Here is a 17907-nt window from a genome sequence, read left to right on the forward strand (position 1 = left end):
CTAGCAGAAATTGGCATGAAAGAGCGTCCGCTTGTAGACTGTCAGCTGGCACGTTCTGGCGCATTCTGAGGAAATGTTTGATGGCGTTAAGGGATGCTTCAACTTGAATTGGGTACCTCCCTAGCTCCGCTCTTGACGCAAGGTTACTGGCTGATCTGGGAACATTTAGGGACAGCAGACCTAACAGGCGGGCGAGGATCTGGGAACTTTTGCCGTGCGGGAGGAGGGTCTGTACTGCCTTCACGCCCGGGCGGCAGAACGGATCATTCCGCCGCTTATGACCGAACAAGAGGAGGAAGAAGCCAATGAGAATGGGGTTGTTGAACAGCTTCAAACAGACCCATTCCTCGCTGCCGTGCACGACGGAAAAACCTATGGTAAGAATACATGTTTTCTACAATTAATGAAATCTATTATCGAAAGTGATTTCATGCCTTTAATCGCACTTTACTATTACCATGTTAATGATTGTGTTTTCATTTCTAGGGATTCTAAAGCGTCGGGACTGCGGGAAACTTTGCTGTGTGTCGTGCAGCAGCCTCCAAATGAGTTGTACACATGTCGCCAAGTACAAGGAATGGTGTGAGGACAGGGGTGTGGACTCGAACAACGTGTTCGCCGACTCAAGCGAGGCTAACTTCGAGTCCGTGTCCAAATCTCCTGTCCCTTACCCATGGACAAAGGAGATGAGAGAACAGTTTGGCAGGTAAGTCAGCAACATGTTAGCTACCTCTATCACAAGATGCATGGTTATAGTCTGTTTCTGCTGTAGCAAATTTTATTTATTTGTGAGTGCATGCTGAATATATAAAAATATGTAATTATGATAGTAATTAACTTATATTATTCCCAGGTATGAAAGTCATACCGACAATTTCCCGCTGAACCTGGTGCCTGACCTACCAGCTGAAGGATGTGAGCACGGGCATGACTGGGACCCGAGGGACCCTGTGACCCAACAGTGGACCCAGCACGTCGGTGTCTGCATCTACACTAGATACGCCAACATCAACTACTACCCAGCCCCAGATGGACAGCGACTTCCGCGGGTGGTCTACTACAGACCCACCGTTGGGGACTGCGGATGCCGTCACCATTATGACGGGGCCGCAGACCTACTGCACAACATCGACAACAGGTATTTGATTAGATTCTATTATAATTCACTCATATTTGTATTTGTATGCATGTATTTCTTAACTATTCTTTTGTTGTGACATAAATACATATACGCACTAACGCGGGTGTTACAATTCCACCAGGAAAATGATATACTATGGCCTACTAGTGGATCATCTTCACTCTATGGTGGAAGGTCGCCAGCCCCTGAGAACTACACAGCGAGTTTGCAACCGGACGAGAGCGACATGTGGGCCTTTGAATGAATTCCAGGAGGTTCATTGGGAGACGTTCCGACAGGGGTGGAACACATGGGCCCGGAGGCTCGACATTGACTGGAAAAAGGTACGAATTCGGATGTGCTTTATTTGATTCTTGGTTGAGCCTGATGCCCTGAAAACTTTTTGTCTTCAACTTTTGTCACATTCAAACTATTTTTTTAATCATTTCAATACATGTATTCACAGATATTCACATGCGACCACTGCGGACCGGAGCCAAGCACCATTATCTGTGACGGTATGCTGCCATCTAATTATCTATATAATATAGGTATCTATGGAATATAGGTAGCATGGGTTGTGAAGCACTGTGATTTTCTTGTCACCTAATGACGCAACGGTAGTCTAATTTAGATTTATGTAACCTTAGGAACGGCGATCGGCTTTCGAAAGGATTTTCTGGAGCATCAACCCAGCCCAGCAGCGACGGAAGACCTGCCTGTGGTGACCGGATCGAGACACAGCGAGAGGGTCTTCATCGATTGTGCCAAGTCCCGTAGACTCCTCCTCAGGTATTCGGGCAAGGTAAGTTCAGGTAAGTCTTCTGGTAAGTCGGAGATCAGCGAGGCTGAGATGAAGGACCTGCAGGACAAGTTGGACCGGTGTGGCCGTAGTGATGTGACAACCGTCCTCAGGCGTTTGGAGGAAGAAGGACACACGACTCGCGCTCCGTCAACGTACAGCTCTTTCTTGAAGCAGCTCGCGATGAGTACTCCTGTCTCTGGGATGACACAGATCGCCTGGGACGATGTCGCCCAACGTATCGTCAAGAGAGTAGCAGAAGGTAAGGTGGACTTGACTGACTCTAGCTGCCATAAGTACCTTGGACATCTACAGAAGAGGGCACCAGTGCTGGCGGATTTTGTCTGTAGCGTAACGGTAGCAGGTCGCATCCCTTCCGACGTCTCCCCGGTTCTCCTCTCTCTTATGGCTGTTCTGCATGAGACCTTTGAGGCTGTTGAAGTACCTGCCAGCTTTCCTGACCCTACCCCTGAATCTCCGCATTCCTCCTTCTTCCCTGCCTACTCTCTGGTCTGTGGTTTGCCTAGGTTTGCTATGAATGAAGCGAGGAAACGCAAGGAGACTGACAGCTGTCGGAAAGAATCGTACGGGCATCCCAGTTTAACTCCCGGCCTATTTACCTTATTCTGTCCTCATGGAGTCTGTTTTGGGTTCGAGGTCATGCGTAGCTGTGAATCACCCCAACACCCCTTCGAGATCATCAGGACGCGGTTCAAGACGGCACCTAGAACCATCGTGTACGACAACGCCTGCCAGCTGCACAGGTATGTGATGAACAGGGATCCGCACTTCTTCAAGAAGACTCAATTTCTTGTTGACAGGTTCCACTGGAAAGGCCATGTCGGTTGCTCACTAGGGTATTGTATGGACAGCTACTCCGCTTCAGTGGACATCCGCACTATCAACTCCCAGGTCAACGAGCAAGCCAACTCCGGTCTCGCCAGGATGAAGTCACAGCTGTCGTACATGAAGCCTCCGAACTTCATGTTTCACGCTTCCTTGTTCTTGGCGGTCAGGAATATGGATGCTCGACGGAAAACCCCAGATCACTGATGCACATGAGTATCATTATATATTTTTAGCAGTTTTTTTAACAATGTTTTTCTACAATCGCTTTATTTTTTAACTTACCTGACGACCTTTGTCAATTTTGTTAACATTCGGATGTTTTTGGAAATAGTCTGCTTACAAACTGCAAAGAATGCTGGGATAGCATCATATTTGCGTGGTAGCCATTTTGGATTTGAATCGACAATCATAGTGCTGACAAGTAGTTTGCAGCAAATTCACAAATAGACAAAATTGTACTAACGTTGTTTTTTTTTGTACTTGTCTATGTACTTTCAGTGGTATATTTTTAAAGTTCACTTGACACTAAGAACATATACTGTCTCATTCTTGCGTCTTATCGCACTATTTTTGTCACTATAAATGCGTTAGCGATTTGTCAGCCCCGTAACCAGGTCCTGTGAAAGCAAATAAAACGGAATGTTATTGATATAACGGTGATTAACAAACCAACGATTGCTGACTACAATATATTTCAAGTTAATTTTAACAGAATGGCTAAATCGCAAGACGATACTCGGGTCTGTGTTTCGTAAATATGCGCTTCGCTGCCGCCACCGCTGGTTGGACATATAGTTACGTAGCTCATGATGTCAATACATTGCGGGCTTCGCGTTGTCCCTTCCGGGTGGACGAATTCGAGATCTCGAGTTTCGCCCCCCGGTGGCGCTATGCGAGCCATGTCAGTGCCGGTTTTGTATTGCGCTTCGCGCTACCGCTTCCGCGTGGACGAATTCGAGATCTCGACTTTAGCCCCCCGGTGGCGCTTTGCGCGCCACGAATTGCGCCTCTACGTGGCGCAATTCGTGTCTCGAATTCCTCCAATTCGTGTTCCAGAGCCTACCTCCAATTTATACATGAGACCGTTACGCCAAACAGAATCAAACGCTTTGCTGAAGTCAATAAAGCATGCGTAGAGTTGAGAATTATTGCTCAGGTATTTTGTAACTAGTGTGCTTAGAACAAACAGGTTATCAGTGGTTCTGAAGTTTTTTCTAAATCCGGCTTGATGGGGTTGAAAGAGGTTGTTTTGTTCAGAGAATTTGACTAAACGTACGTTCAAAATAGATGAGAATAATTTCCCTAAACAGCTAATTATCGAAATGCCTCTGTAGTTGTCTGGCAGGGAGGTGTCTCCTGACTTGTGGATGGGAACAATGTGACTGACTGACCATTCTTGTGGAAAATAACCGTTTTGTAAACAAGTGTTAAAGAGATTGAGAAGGGGCTCTTTTAGCTGCATTTTCCCAGATTTTAACATTTCATTTAGAATACTATCATTTCCGCTTGATTTGTTGTTCTTTAGTTTAGAGATTGCAGCGTTTAGTTCTTCTAATGTGATCGTGCAATCAAGTACCGATGCGTTTGAAGGGGTGGACGGGAATGATGTTTGCGTATTTTGGTTTAGAAGACAGTTATCTACAGAGCTGTTTGGGGATTTGTCTAGATTTTTGAAATGCTTTAACCATTCCTCGTCAGAAATTTGGTTATCCTCAACTGTTTTTTCTGGTTTCAATTTATTGATTAAATCCCAGAAGGCACTTGGGCTTCTTTATAATAGCATCTTGGCCAAAATATAAGGACAATATCTTCATATAGAAAGATATATATATATCTTTCTATATGAAGATATATATGTATATATGTGCATGTATATGTATATGTATATATGTATACCTTGCCATAGCTGCCACCGAAGCAGACTTGCCACTTACTTGACCAAACCTTGCCATAGCTACCACCGAAGCAGACTTGGTACTTATATGACCAAACCCTGCCATAGCTGCCACCGAAGCAGACTTGCCACTTACATGACCAAACCTTGCCATAGCTGCCACCGAAGCAGACTTGCCACTTACTTGACCAAACCTTGCCATAGCTGCCACCGAAGCAGACTTGGCACTTACATGACCAAACCCTGCCATAGCTGCCACCGAAGCAGACTTGGCACTTACATGACCAAACCTTGCCATAGCTGCCACCGAAGCAGACTTGACCTGAACTTACTTGACCTAACCTTGCCATAGCTGCCACCGAAGCAGACTTGGCACTTACATGACCAAACCTTGCCATAGCTACCACCGAAGCAGAGCCATGCATGCACTATCTGGACAGCTGACAGCACCTCAACTTCAGCCGCGCATGCATGACCTGCACACCTGACAGCCCCAAGGTCCAGTTCTGAATGCAATACTTGCACAGCCGACGTCACCTCAGCTTTTATCGTGAATGCAGTACCTGTCGAGCTGACGTCACTTGAACTCTTGTTATGAATGCAGTACCTGCACAGCTGATGTCACCTGAACTCTTGTTATGAATGCAGTACCTGCACAGCTGACGTCGACTGAACTCTTGTCGTGAATGCAGTACCTGCACAGCTGATGTCACCTGAACTCTTGTCGTGAATACAGTACCTGCACAGCTGATGTCACCTGAACTCTTGTCGTGAATACAGTACCTGCACAGCTGATGTCACATGAACTCTTGTTATGAATGCAGTACCTGCACAGCTGACGTCACCTGAACTCTTGTCGTGAATACAGTACCTGCACAGCTGATGTCACCTGAACTCTTGTCGTGAATACAGTAACTGCACAGCTGATGTCACATGAACTCTTGTTATGAATGCAGTACCTGCACAGCTGACGTCACCTGAACTCTTGTCGTGAATACAGTACCTGCACAGCTGATGTCACATGAACTCTTGTCGTGAATACAGTACCTGCACAGCTGATGTCACCTGAACTCTTGTTATGAATGCAGTACCTGCACAGCTGATGTCACATGAACTCTTGTCGTGAATACAGTACCTGCACAGCTGATGTCACATGAACTCTTGTCGTGAATACAGTACCTGCACAGCTGATGTCACCTGAACTCTTGTTATGAATGCAGTACCTGCACAGCTGACGTCACCTGAACTCTTGTCGTGAATACAGTACCTGCACAGCTGATGTCACCTGAACTCTTGTCGTGAATGCAGTACCTGCACAGCTGATGTCACATGAACTCTTGTCGTGAATGCAGTACCTGCACAGCTGACGTCACCTGAACTTTTGTCGTGAATACAGTACCTGCACAGCTGATGTCACCTGAACTCTTGTCGTGAATACAGTACCTGCACAGCTGATGTCACCTGAACTCTTGTCGTGAATACAGTACCTGCACAGCTGATGTCACCTGAACTCTTGTCGTGAATACAGTACCTGCACAGCTGATGTCACATGAACTCTTGTTATGAATGCAGTACCTGCACAGCTGACGTCACCTGAACTCTTGTCGTGAATGCAGTACCTGCACAGCTGATGTCACCTGAACTCTTGTCGTGAATACAGTACCTGCACAGCTGATGTCACCTGAACTCTTGTTATGAATGCAGTACCTGCACAGCTGACGTCACATGAACTCTTGTCGTGAATACAGTACCTGCACAGCTGATGTCACCTGAACTCTTGTTATGAATGCAGTACCTGCACAGCTGATGTCACATGAACTCTTGTCGTGAATACAGTACCTGCACAGCTGATGTCACATGAACTCTTGTTATGAATGCAGTACCTGCACAGCTGACGTCACCTGAACTCTTGTCGTGAATGCAGTATCTGCACAGCTGATGTCACATGAACTCTTGTCGTGAATACAGTACCTGCACAGCTGATGTCACATAAACTCTTGTCGTGAATAATTTTCTGTATAATAGCATCTTGGCCAAAATATAAGGACAATATCTTCATATAGAAAGATATATATATATATCTTTCTATATGAAGATATATATATATATATGTGCATGTATATGTATATGTATATATGTATACCTTGCCATAGCTGCCACCGAAGCAGACTTGCCACTTACTTGACCAAACCTTGCCATAGCTACCACCGAAGCAGACTTGGTACTTACATGACCAAACCCTGCCATAGCTGCCACCGAAGCAGACTTGCCACTTACATGACCAAACCTTGCCATAGCTGCCACCGAAGCAGACTTGCCACTTACTTGACCAAACCTTGCCATAGCTGCCACCGAAGCAGACTTGCCACTTACTTGACCAAACCTTGCCATAGCTACCACCGAAGCAGACTTGGCACTTACATGACCAAACCCTGCCATAGCTGCCACCGAAGCAGACTTGGCACTTACATGGCCAAACCTTGCCATAGCTGCCACCGAAGCAGACTTGACCTGAACTTACTTGACCTAACCTTGCCATAGCTGCCACCGAAGCAGACTTGGCACTTGAACTCTTGTCGTGAATACAGTACCTGCACGACTGACGTCACCTGAACTCTTGTCGTGAATACAGTACCTGCACAGCTGATGTCACCTGAACTCTTGTCGCGAATGCAGTACCTGCACAGCTGATGTCACATGAACTCTTGTCGTGAATACAGTACCTGCACAGCTGATGTCACCTGAACTCTTGTCGTGAATGCAGTACCTGCACAGCTGATGTCACATGAACTCTTGTCGTGAATGCACGCCTGACAGCACCTGATATATCCAGTCGTGCATGTAATACCAGCACAGCTCATACTATATCAGCACCTCGGAACTCTAGTTACGAATGCAGGGCTTGCACAGCTGACATATCAGCTTTTTAATCCAAATCATTCACAAAACTAGAAGTACCTGTTGTTGCATTGTCTCACATTGATAATGTCAAAGTATTTGTTTGATTTTGATAAGTTAATTTCAAAAGCAATCTATCTAATTGTGCTTCCACTATTCACAAATGTGAAGACAACTGTGAAAACAAATTAAAATCAGCTACCGGACATATCCCTCCTGATCTCCTCTCCTTATTTAATTTTTTTAATCATGCTACAGTTCTGTGTAGTTATACAGCTTTCTTTGAAAACCGTTTTTTCAATAGTTGGTTGACCATACATCAATGACAGCAAACTTTCAAGTTTGCCATTCACTGAGAAATCTGTTATGCTGACGAAAGATTCCACTTCTATTTCAGCTGCAGCAAAACCACTACTGTTAAACAGTGTTATATTTCATTCACTTTCGATAAAATTACACCTTTCTCACTGCATCTAACTCGGTTCATTTAAGTTCTACAAAGAAATACACAAATGAAAGCTGCACAAAATGAACCTGACTTTAAAAACAGTTTATTCCATATCGAACAAAACTGAATAAAACACTGCACTTCACCTCAACCGATTACCATTGTCCTTGCACCTCTATTTACTAGCACACAACCACACTGTACCAGTGCAGCCTTCACCAAACTCACGGAAAATGCACTCATTTCACAAACTAATACTTCAACAATTTCACCCGCCACCCCATAGTGAGGTCGCATGGCCCGCTTTTTATCAAAGCTTTGTTGTTTCAACAGCGTCTGGTATATTGGGGGAAACATTCGTACGTCCACGATTGCATAAAGACTTATCAAAACTGACCCATTTAAGAGTAACGACGTGCATGACGCATAGATCCCTTAATATTATGCATGTAAAACGTTAAACACATTTGTCCAATTTTTGAGAAATGCATTGGAAAGTTTACATTTGTCCTTTTTGTACAGAAGATTTCAGATTTCATTTTAAAACCACAAATTCTGTACCTGGTGCTACGTTTATCTCACTCTTGCATTCTGTTATTTACCTGTCCTAATTGTGACATCAGGACCAACTCAACATTAGATCACTGAGTAAATAATTAAAGCGATTTGACGTTAAAGCTGACAAAGCGACTGTATCTCGGTAAGATATTTGAGACAGAATGTATTTGTGTTTAAATCGTTTTATTTGGCTTTATTCTACATAAAATAACATACAACATACATACATATTCTCTGTGATAACAGCAAACTACGGTAGTAACATCATCAATTATGTAGCGTGAATGACTCGTACTGTCATTATTGCTCCGTGAAATTTGTGTATGTTGTATGTTATTTTATGTGGAAAAAAGTCATATAAAAACATTAAATCAAAAATAACAATTTTTTTGGCGTGACAATATACATTGTATCCTAGCTCATTCAACTGGTATTATACAAAATTGTGGGTTTAAGATTTTATTCATCTCGCATCAACCATGTTTTACGTTATGCTTGTGACAGGAAGGGTGTTCAACCTTCGCACATCAACTTCACGGCTGGGGAGACCAGCTGGTGTGTTACGCTTAAGGGCGGTTATGCTTTCTATACAGATACGGAAGCTGGTGTTCTACGCTGAAGGGTGGTTATACCGGATATATAGATACAGAAGCTGGTGTTTTACGCCGAAGGGCGGTTATACCGGCTATACAGATACAGAAGCTGGTGTGTTACGCTGAAGGGCGATTATACCGGCTATACAGATACAGAAGCTGGTGTGTTACGCTGAAGGGCGGTTATACCGGCTATACAAATACAGAAGCTAGTGTGTTACGCCGAAGGGCGGTTATACCGGCTATACAGATACAGAAGCTGGTGTGTTACGCTGAAGGGCGATTATACCGGCTATACAGATACAGAAGCTGGTGTGTTACGCTGAAGGGCGGTTATACCGGCTATACAAATACAGAAGCTAGTGTGTTACGCTGAAGGGCGGTTATACCGGCTATACAGATACAGAAGCTGGTGTGTTACGCCGAAGGGCGGTTGTATCGGCTATACAGATACAGAAGCTGGTGTGTTATACTGAAGGGCGGTTATACCGGCTATACAGATACAGAAGCTGGTGTGTTACGTATACGCTGAATTGTGGTTATACCGGCTATACAAATACAGAAGCTAGTGTGTTACGCCGAAAGGCGGTTATACCGGCTATACAGATACAGAAGCTGGTGTGTTACGCTGAAGGGCGGTTATACCGGCTATACAGATACAGAAGCTGGTGTTTTACGCTGAAGGGCGGTTATACCGGCTATACAGATACAGAAGCTGGTCTTTTACGCTGAAGGGCGGTTATACCGGCTATACAGATACAGAAGCTGGTCTTTTACGCTGAAGGGCGGTTTTACCGGCTATACAGATACAGAAGCTGGTGTTTTACGCTGAAGGCGGTTATACCGGCTATACAGATACAGAAGCTGGTGTGTTACGCTTAAGGGCGGTTATACCGGCTATACAGATACAGAAGCTGGTGTTTCACGCTGAAGGTCGGTTATACCAGCTATACAGATACAGAAGCTGGTCTTTTACGCTGAAGGTCGGTTATACCAGCTATACAGATACAGAAGCTGGTGTTTTACGCTGAAGGTCGGTTATACCAGCTATACAGATACAGAAGCTGGTGTTTTACGCTGAAGGTCGGTTATACCGGCTATACGGATACAGAAGCTGGTGTTTCACGCTGAAGGTCGGTTATACCGGCTATACAGATACAGAAGCTGGTGTTTTACGCTGAAGGCGGTTATACCGGCTATACGGATACAGAAGCTGGTGTTTTACGCTGAAGGTCGGTTATACCAGCTATACAGATACAGAAGCTGGTGTTTTACGCTGAAGGTCGGTTATACCAGCTATACAGATACAGAAGCTGGTGTTTTACGCTGAAGGTCGGTTATACCAGCTATACAGATACAGAAGCTGGTGTTTTACGCTGAAGGTCGGTTATACCGGCTATACGGATACAGAAGCTGGTGTTTCACGCTGAAGGTCGGTTATACCGGCTATACAGATACAGACACAGACCTCAGATCAGGTGCAGCTAGTTTTTTTTTTTACCTTTCCTAATGATTAGGATCACAAGCAGCCATAGCGTACATGCAGGAATGCGCTGGACGAACTATCCGCAGTTGAGGACCCACTCTCTTTAGTTATCGTCGGTCTTTGAGTCCCCATCTTCTGTGTCGTCAGACGTGTCCAGTCCCAGTAGCTGCCGCCGCACTATGTCGGCGTAGGTTCCTTCCCGCTGCATCAGCTCCTTGTGACGTCCCTGCTCCACCACGCGCCCCTTGTCGATGACGATGATGCGGTCAGCCTTCTCCACGGTGCTCAGGCGGTGGGCGACGACGATGACCGTGTGTGCATCGAGGTTGTTGATCGCTTGCTGAACCTGGTAGAACACAGGAAAGGTTACACCCTAAAGTTCAAACACCCCGATATATTTTACAACATCATCTAATGCTAACCCTAACGTAATTGTATGAGAATGTAGTCTTATACTCTAGAAACATAGGGCTATACCCAACACAAAGAGCTCATGAAAAATGCACATTTCAGGTTTGTATTGAAGAATACAATGTAAATACTGTTATACAGTAGTCTTTCTTAATGTTTTTTTTTTCAGAATTCGTTCCTTACTTTTGGGTAGTCTGTTGGACCTGCAGCCTCGGGAAAGGATATGGTAGCCACTAATATCGTTTGTCTCTACGTAATACTATGTTCGTGAATCAGAGTGTGTATGGTTAGGTGATGGTTAGATACTTGGGTGAAGTGGCCCTAAATGTGTTCCTCGGTCAACCTCCTGTCTACATATTGCCATTTGCGTCAGAAATAGAAGTCCTCTCTTTTGAGTTTATTGCACATATCTGTAAGTTTACATTATCTTAACTCCTCAGGCGCACCATTTGTTCGCTTTCGGCGTCTAAAGCGCTGGTCGCCTCGTCCAGTAGCAGCACCGCTGGTCTCCTGATCAGCGCCCGGGCGATCGCCACCCTCTGCTTCTGCCCCCCAGAAAGCTGCATCCCCTTCTCCCCAGTCCCTGTCTCGTACCCCTCAGGCAGCTCCGTGATGAACTGATGGGCGTTGGCCTGCCTAGCAACGTGCTGCACCTCCGCCAAGCTGCAGTTGTCCAGGCCATAGGAGATGTTGTCCTTGATGGAGCGGGCAAACAGAACCGGCTCTTGTCCAACCAAAGACACCTAAAACATCAACGATGAGAGCTTTTTAATGCCGGATAAGTGACCTACGGAGCAAAAGTATGGTTGAACTTGGACTACAGCCCCTCGTACTAAAAAGAGACTGAATCAAGTATAGAAAGAGAACTTACCATTCGGTGTAGAAACTTGTGATCATACGCCTTGATGGGGTTACCATCTATCAGCACCTGGCCTGACATGGTCTCATAGAAGTGTTCCAGCAGGTTGACACAGCTGCTCTTCCCACTGCCACTTGGGCCGACCAAGGCAACAAATTCGCCTGGAGACACCTTGAAAGAAACATCCTGGTGCAGAAAAAACAATCTAAGATTTGAAACATTACTATGATCTCGTATTCCAGTCGAGAAAATAATTGTCATTAGCGAAGCTTTTCATGGACATCAAAGTCGAATCCTGAGTTGAAGTACAGAAGTTCCTAACAACTCATATCCCTTTAAGGTATGTTGTATTAATTTTACATGTATTGCGTTCAGGTCATTGCCTGAACCAAACCGCCGTAATAGCTAGAGCCACTCCCAACGATGACTGCCTTATTAATCATCGCTGGAATTCACACTAACAAGCCATATATAGCAATAGCTTGAAAGTTCTTCTGCACTGCATTTTTGTGTTGGAAATTGGAGACCAAATTTGCTTCATAGCATATTATCAAGTCATTGCAATTAAGAAAAATTAAAAAAAAAAATTATTACCTTTAGAACATGTGCGTGCCGCCGTGTTGGGTAGGACATCCACACGTTCTTGAACTCTATGCTTCCTCGAAGTTCTGAAGGTGCCAGCCGGCCGCCATTTCTTACTTTCGGTACTCGGTCGATGAATTCAATGACTTTTATAGATGCTCCCAAGGCTTCCATCAGCTTTGCATATACTTGGACCGTCAGTTTCTGTCAGAGGAGTAAAGAGGGAACAATTTGTTGGACAGGGACGTAGTCTGATTATACACCACATTAGTTCGAACAGTAGGAGTCCTCTTAGCCTCTATCTAATACTATAAATGATAACTTTATTGCACAACAATTGCACAGGGTACACAGTACGGCATCCACTCGGCTGGTACATAGATAACATTCTATTAAGCTAATCAATCTATCTAATACAATATGGTGCAGTAGTATGGGATGACAATGTGATTTTACAATCATTGGAGCAGTTTCTAACGTCTAGACATTCTTTGATATATTTTCCAATGTATACCATGCAGGGGTTGTCACACGTCACTATGTACTTAAATTTGCTATTCAATTCCATTTAGAGAGAACACTAAAACGAAATAAAAGAGATATTGAAATAGATATTTAAAATAAAAGCGATCTTAAAATAAATAAAAAATTAAGAGATTCAAACTAAAAGAGATCTTCTGATGACTGTACACAGGGAGTATAAAGGTTCATGCTGTTATCTATCACATTTTCGCTCAGATCGCGTGAAATATGCTTCGGGTCATCATAAAATCAACTTGAAAAGAACCATATACCTGCGAGCTGGTTGAAAACGTAATTACTTGACTTAAATTTTTTTACTATGTGGACAAGTGAGGTTTGCACAAATATACCAATTCAATATAGTAAATTCTACCGATGAACCAAACGTTTTTAGAGATGCATTTTGTACAGGTTCAGATGAAATGTGCCGTTTTCGGCAAGAGCCACGGCTACCAAAGATCTTCCGTTACAACCGTTACATCACTTGTGCTAGTTACTACATGTATTCTTCAATTCGATTGTCTGTATTTTATGTAACCGGCCACTAATCAATTATCAAATGGTTCAAAGCTTACCCCCAGTGATACCCTAAGGCGGTTGATGTACAGGAAAAACGTCACCAGTTCCCCTGCTGTTATCGTATGCGTCATCACAAGATGGCCGCCGTAATACAAGGTCAACACGAGCAGGCCAAGGTCGAACGCCTAGAGCACAAGGAAATGTGTATCATGTTGTTCTTTACTTGTTTGTTTGTTTGTTTGGTTTCCGAACAAAGACTGGGATCCCGTGGAATGCATCTTTTTGGTGATCTGCATATTCTATGATACCTTTTGACGTGCCAAGTACATGCCATTGGACTATACTCTAGTATAAGCAGGAAGTAAATTGCAACGTCTACGACATAAGCCGATCATGGTAATCACTATTAACATAAAGACATTCCTTCATGTCTACTTTCATATCAATGTCAAAGATTCTACCAGTGCTTGTGCGCAGCCCTGGGAACCTCATAAAAACAGTGCAAGGTACAAAGATTCATATTGTCCATGGTCTATAACTGTCGAAGCAACATAACAACAAGTGACTGGTAATCAATTATATAATAGCCTTCTTTGATTTTTTCTCCATTAGAAAATAATCATTATGTGATCATGCATCGAATCTTATTGTCATAGATTCGACGACGAGAACGTGCACGAACATCCTGGGCCAAACCAGCACTCATTAGTCTTAGAGACTTACGCGTTCGACCAGGACGAAGCTCCCCAACAGCAATGCCTTCCGAACGTGAAGCTTGTAAGTGTCTTCCAGAAGCTCGCTGTGAGTTGGGGGTAAGGCCTTGTTATGAAAACTTCTTCACAAGTTACATGGAAAACGCCATTGTTCGTAAAGAGGCTCTTCATATCCATCTAACACAAGTATTTGTATAGAGCTGTATTCTTTTTTGTATTCATATCTTTATGCACACACTAGAGAGAGAGAGAGAGAGAGAGAGAGAGAGAGAGAGAGAGAGAGAGAGAGAGAGAGAGAGAGAGAGAGAGAGAGAGAGAGAGAGAGAGAGAGAGAGAGAGGGGTACATGCGTCGACCCCTACAGGTACCGGCACTTACCCTGTTTTTTGCAACAAATTATCTAAAATAAACTACATGACAGAAATCTTGAAATGTAAGAAAATTAAAATCGATAAACAGATAAATATGTGGGCAGGTACTACAAGACTGGTAGGATGGGGGGGTTTGCTACTCAAATCTTTTGGTAAAGGTTTGGCATTGTTTGAATTCGCAAGGTAGGGTGAGCCTTTAAGCAATACTTGAATTACGACATTATCCACACTTATCCTTGGTGGAGAACCACTCACCATTGTCACGAAGGCCAAGCTGTTAGGACTGCACATAAGATCTGATCTACGGTGGGATGACCAGGTAGCCGAGATGGTGTCAAAAGGCAGTAAGCGTCTGTTCCTCATCAGTATATAGACTGCGTCGATCGGGCCCGGGGTATCGACATCGGATCTTACTATCATATACTGTGAATACATTCGCCCTATACTCGAGTATGCCGCTCCTTGTTGGAGTGCAGCACTCACACAAAACCAGTCCGCCGCTCTAGAGCGAGTACAGAAACGAGCTTACAAAATAATCATTGACCGCCAGTATAGCTCACACTCGGAGACATTAAAGCGATTTGATCTCCCGTGCCTAGCAAGCCGAAGACAGGACTTGAGTAATGACTTTGCCATCAAAGTGGAGAAGTCCGCACGCTTCTGCTCTTGGATGCCCCCTACCCACGGCCAACAGCACGGCAGGAACCTGCGCAACTCTGCTTGGTACCAGCAACCCTCTGGGTCAAAGCGCTACAGGACGAGCGACATTCTTGCCGTTGTTGAACTGCTCAATGAACTCTAAACAAACATGACTGTATTCACTCTATTTTTTGTGATAAATTTTCGGATGTATTTAAGATATTGCTATGGTTTAGATGTTAATGATTTTAGACCATTCAGTGATCGTAATTTTAGGCTTTGTTGCTAATGAGATAACGTTAATACTGCAAATGTGAAGTGCTGATTTAGAAATCGTGTTTTAATCAAGTATCATCGTTGAAATTTTTATAATGCAATCATAATGTCTTGGTATGTCACCAAAGGCGATTGTTGATGTGTAAGGATGTTTCCTTTACCAACTCGGTGTAAAAAACCTCATAATTCAGCCTCCCAGCCTGCCAGGAGGTTTGTACGTCTTGCTGTTTCTGAATAAACCAGTCTACTACTACTACTGCTACAGGGGAGAGAGAGAGGAGATGCATTCACAACATTATCAGCGGTCTATTTCATCGCGGATTGACAAAATGCTCTTGTTACTCACCTGTATCTTTCGCACTCCCTGTCCTCGTTCGCAAAGCTGCGGACCGTCCTAATGTTGCCGCACGTCTCGTCAGCAACCTCATTGGCCCTGGCAAAGGACGTCCGGATTTCCATGGCCACTTTCTATTTGACACGGTACATGAAAAAGGTTCTAAAATTCTTTACAAGTGCACTTTGGTCATTGCTTTAGAATTATCATTGCATCTATACATTTTTTTTTGAATTCTTATTTTTAAAGCCATGGCTTGCAGTTGAGTTGATGATGTTGTACTTTCGTTTAACGTTTTTTGGCAGTTTTGAAAAATTGATTTTTAACACAAGACAACTCTCCCCTCGAATTCAGTAAAATGTTATACAATTATCATGAAAGCTCATCTGTGTTGGTAGTAATCATAGTTGAATACTAAACTTTCTTCCAACACAAAAGGTGCGCAAGGATCAAATTTTCAACGACAACTGACGCTTTTTTTTCGGGTTCACGTTCGTAGGAAGTGATTGGTGATTATTTATCTTGATAAAGGCGACAGTGGTCGTTAAAAAGTTAATCCTTGCGTCCTTTTTGTTTTTGAAGAAAATTTAGTACTGTACTATACATACATACATACATACATATATACATACATACATACATATAATCATACATACATATATACATATATATACATATATGTATATATGTTTGTATGTATGTACGAACGTGAACCCGCAAAAAGACGTACTTACCTTTAGATATCCTCCAAACACCCTACTCACTACACCGATGATGGGCAGCATAATGAGAGTGAGGATGGACAGACGCCAGGACAACGACACCATGAAGACAACGACGCCGACAACGCGGACAAAACTAGCGATCAGCACTTTGACATTGTTGACAAACATCACGGTCGTAATGGTCGTGTCAGCACTCAGACGAGAAATGATTTCACCTGGGCATAAAAAAAAGGAGGAATCAAAAATTTATCAACTATTTTGAGTTACAGAGTCCACTCCAAATACATGTCGTGGTTTTAATAAAAAAATATTGTCATGAACAGAGTTATATTCCAAAAAACAAGGCAACAACGACAACAAAAGATTTACCAGTTTTGACGCTGTCGAAGAAGCCGATCTCCTGACGGGTGATGGAGCGGAGCAGCAGGTTTCGGACCAGGACGTTGAACTTTATCTTGGTGCCCTCGAACAACCCAGTGCGCAAGGCATAGCAGGCCGCACTACAGATTTCACAACAAGAAGCGCACTCATGGATCGACATGTCAACGATCATTCACGATTTGGTATGGTCTTTCCTCAGTAATAATGCGAATAAAACCTTCGTTTGCATTATTCATCTCTTAATTACCCTTTCTCCATCCAATATTGCATGCCGATCAAAATCATAAGTGCTAAAGTTTCAACATTCTCTGGCAAGATAAAACTTAATCGTGAGTTATGCAAATGAGTCAAGTATTAGTTGTACGTGTTTAAAGTTCTTATGATAGAAGACAATGGACATACGAAGTTTCTTCATTTACTATTCAGCTGTATTTATTAAATAAAGAAGTGCTCTCGCTGACGTAAAAAAAATAGTACTTTACAAGCAGAGGTCGGTGGGGGAAGATCGTGACCTTTTTATCATATGCCCCTATGCTCCTTTTTTTTATCCGCTCTCGTTGATGCGGAGGGTGGGCAAACACGGGGCACAGTATGATAAAAAGGTCACAACCGTCCCCACCAACCTCTGATTGGAGAGTAGTTAATTGGTCTTGCTCTTACCGGGAGGCCGTACAAATAGCCATGAGGATGACGGCATAGATAAACTGGTCCTGGCCATGGGGCGTGTGTATGCTGTTTATCCCGTCAATCACCATGCCTGCATAGAAAGGGATGAAGATGTCGCCTGGAAAAAGGTGGATAGGAAGGAGGGAGGACTGTCAATGGCGGGTACATGTAATACTACTAACATGCTGAACTGTAATATTCAATACTACAAACAAGCTAAACCGTAAAATGAAATACTACAAAAAAGCTAAACTGTAACATG

The 17907-nt window shown here is 43.6% G+C and overlaps 2 protein-coding genes across 2 annotated transcripts in view; one reads left to right on the forward strand and one right to left on the reverse strand.

Moving 5' to 3' along the window:
• The window catches only part of LOC136448801 (ABC-type oligopeptide transporter ABCB9-like), an 84433-nt gene that overhangs the window by 40028 nt on the left and 26498 nt on the right, over window positions 1-17907 (reverse strand). Inside the window, exon 6 of the mRNA XM_066448472.1 lies at window positions 15886-16007. Coding sequence (XP_066304569.1) covers window positions 15886-16007 — 122 coding nt within the window. The remainder of the gene's footprint in view (window positions 1-15885; window positions 16008-17907) is intronic.
• LOC136448774 (uncharacterized) lies at window positions 193-3533 on the forward strand. The gene is made up of 6 exons (XM_066448420.1): window positions 193-377; window positions 487-706; window positions 854-1138; window positions 1263-1464; window positions 1587-1638; window positions 1771-3533. Exons 1-6 carry the CDS (start codon window positions 278-280, stop codon window positions 2973-2975), a joined length of 2064 nt encoding a protein of 687 aa, XP_066304517.1. The 5' UTR covers window positions 193-277; the 3' UTR covers window positions 2976-3533.

This window comes from Branchiostoma lanceolatum, chromosome 1 (genome assembly GCF_035083965.1).
Source record: "Branchiostoma lanceolatum isolate klBraLanc5 chromosome 1, klBraLanc5.hap2, whole genome shotgun sequence".
NCBI classification, from domain to species: Eukaryota; Metazoa; Chordata; class Leptocardii; order Amphioxiformes; family Branchiostomatidae; genus Branchiostoma; species Branchiostoma lanceolatum.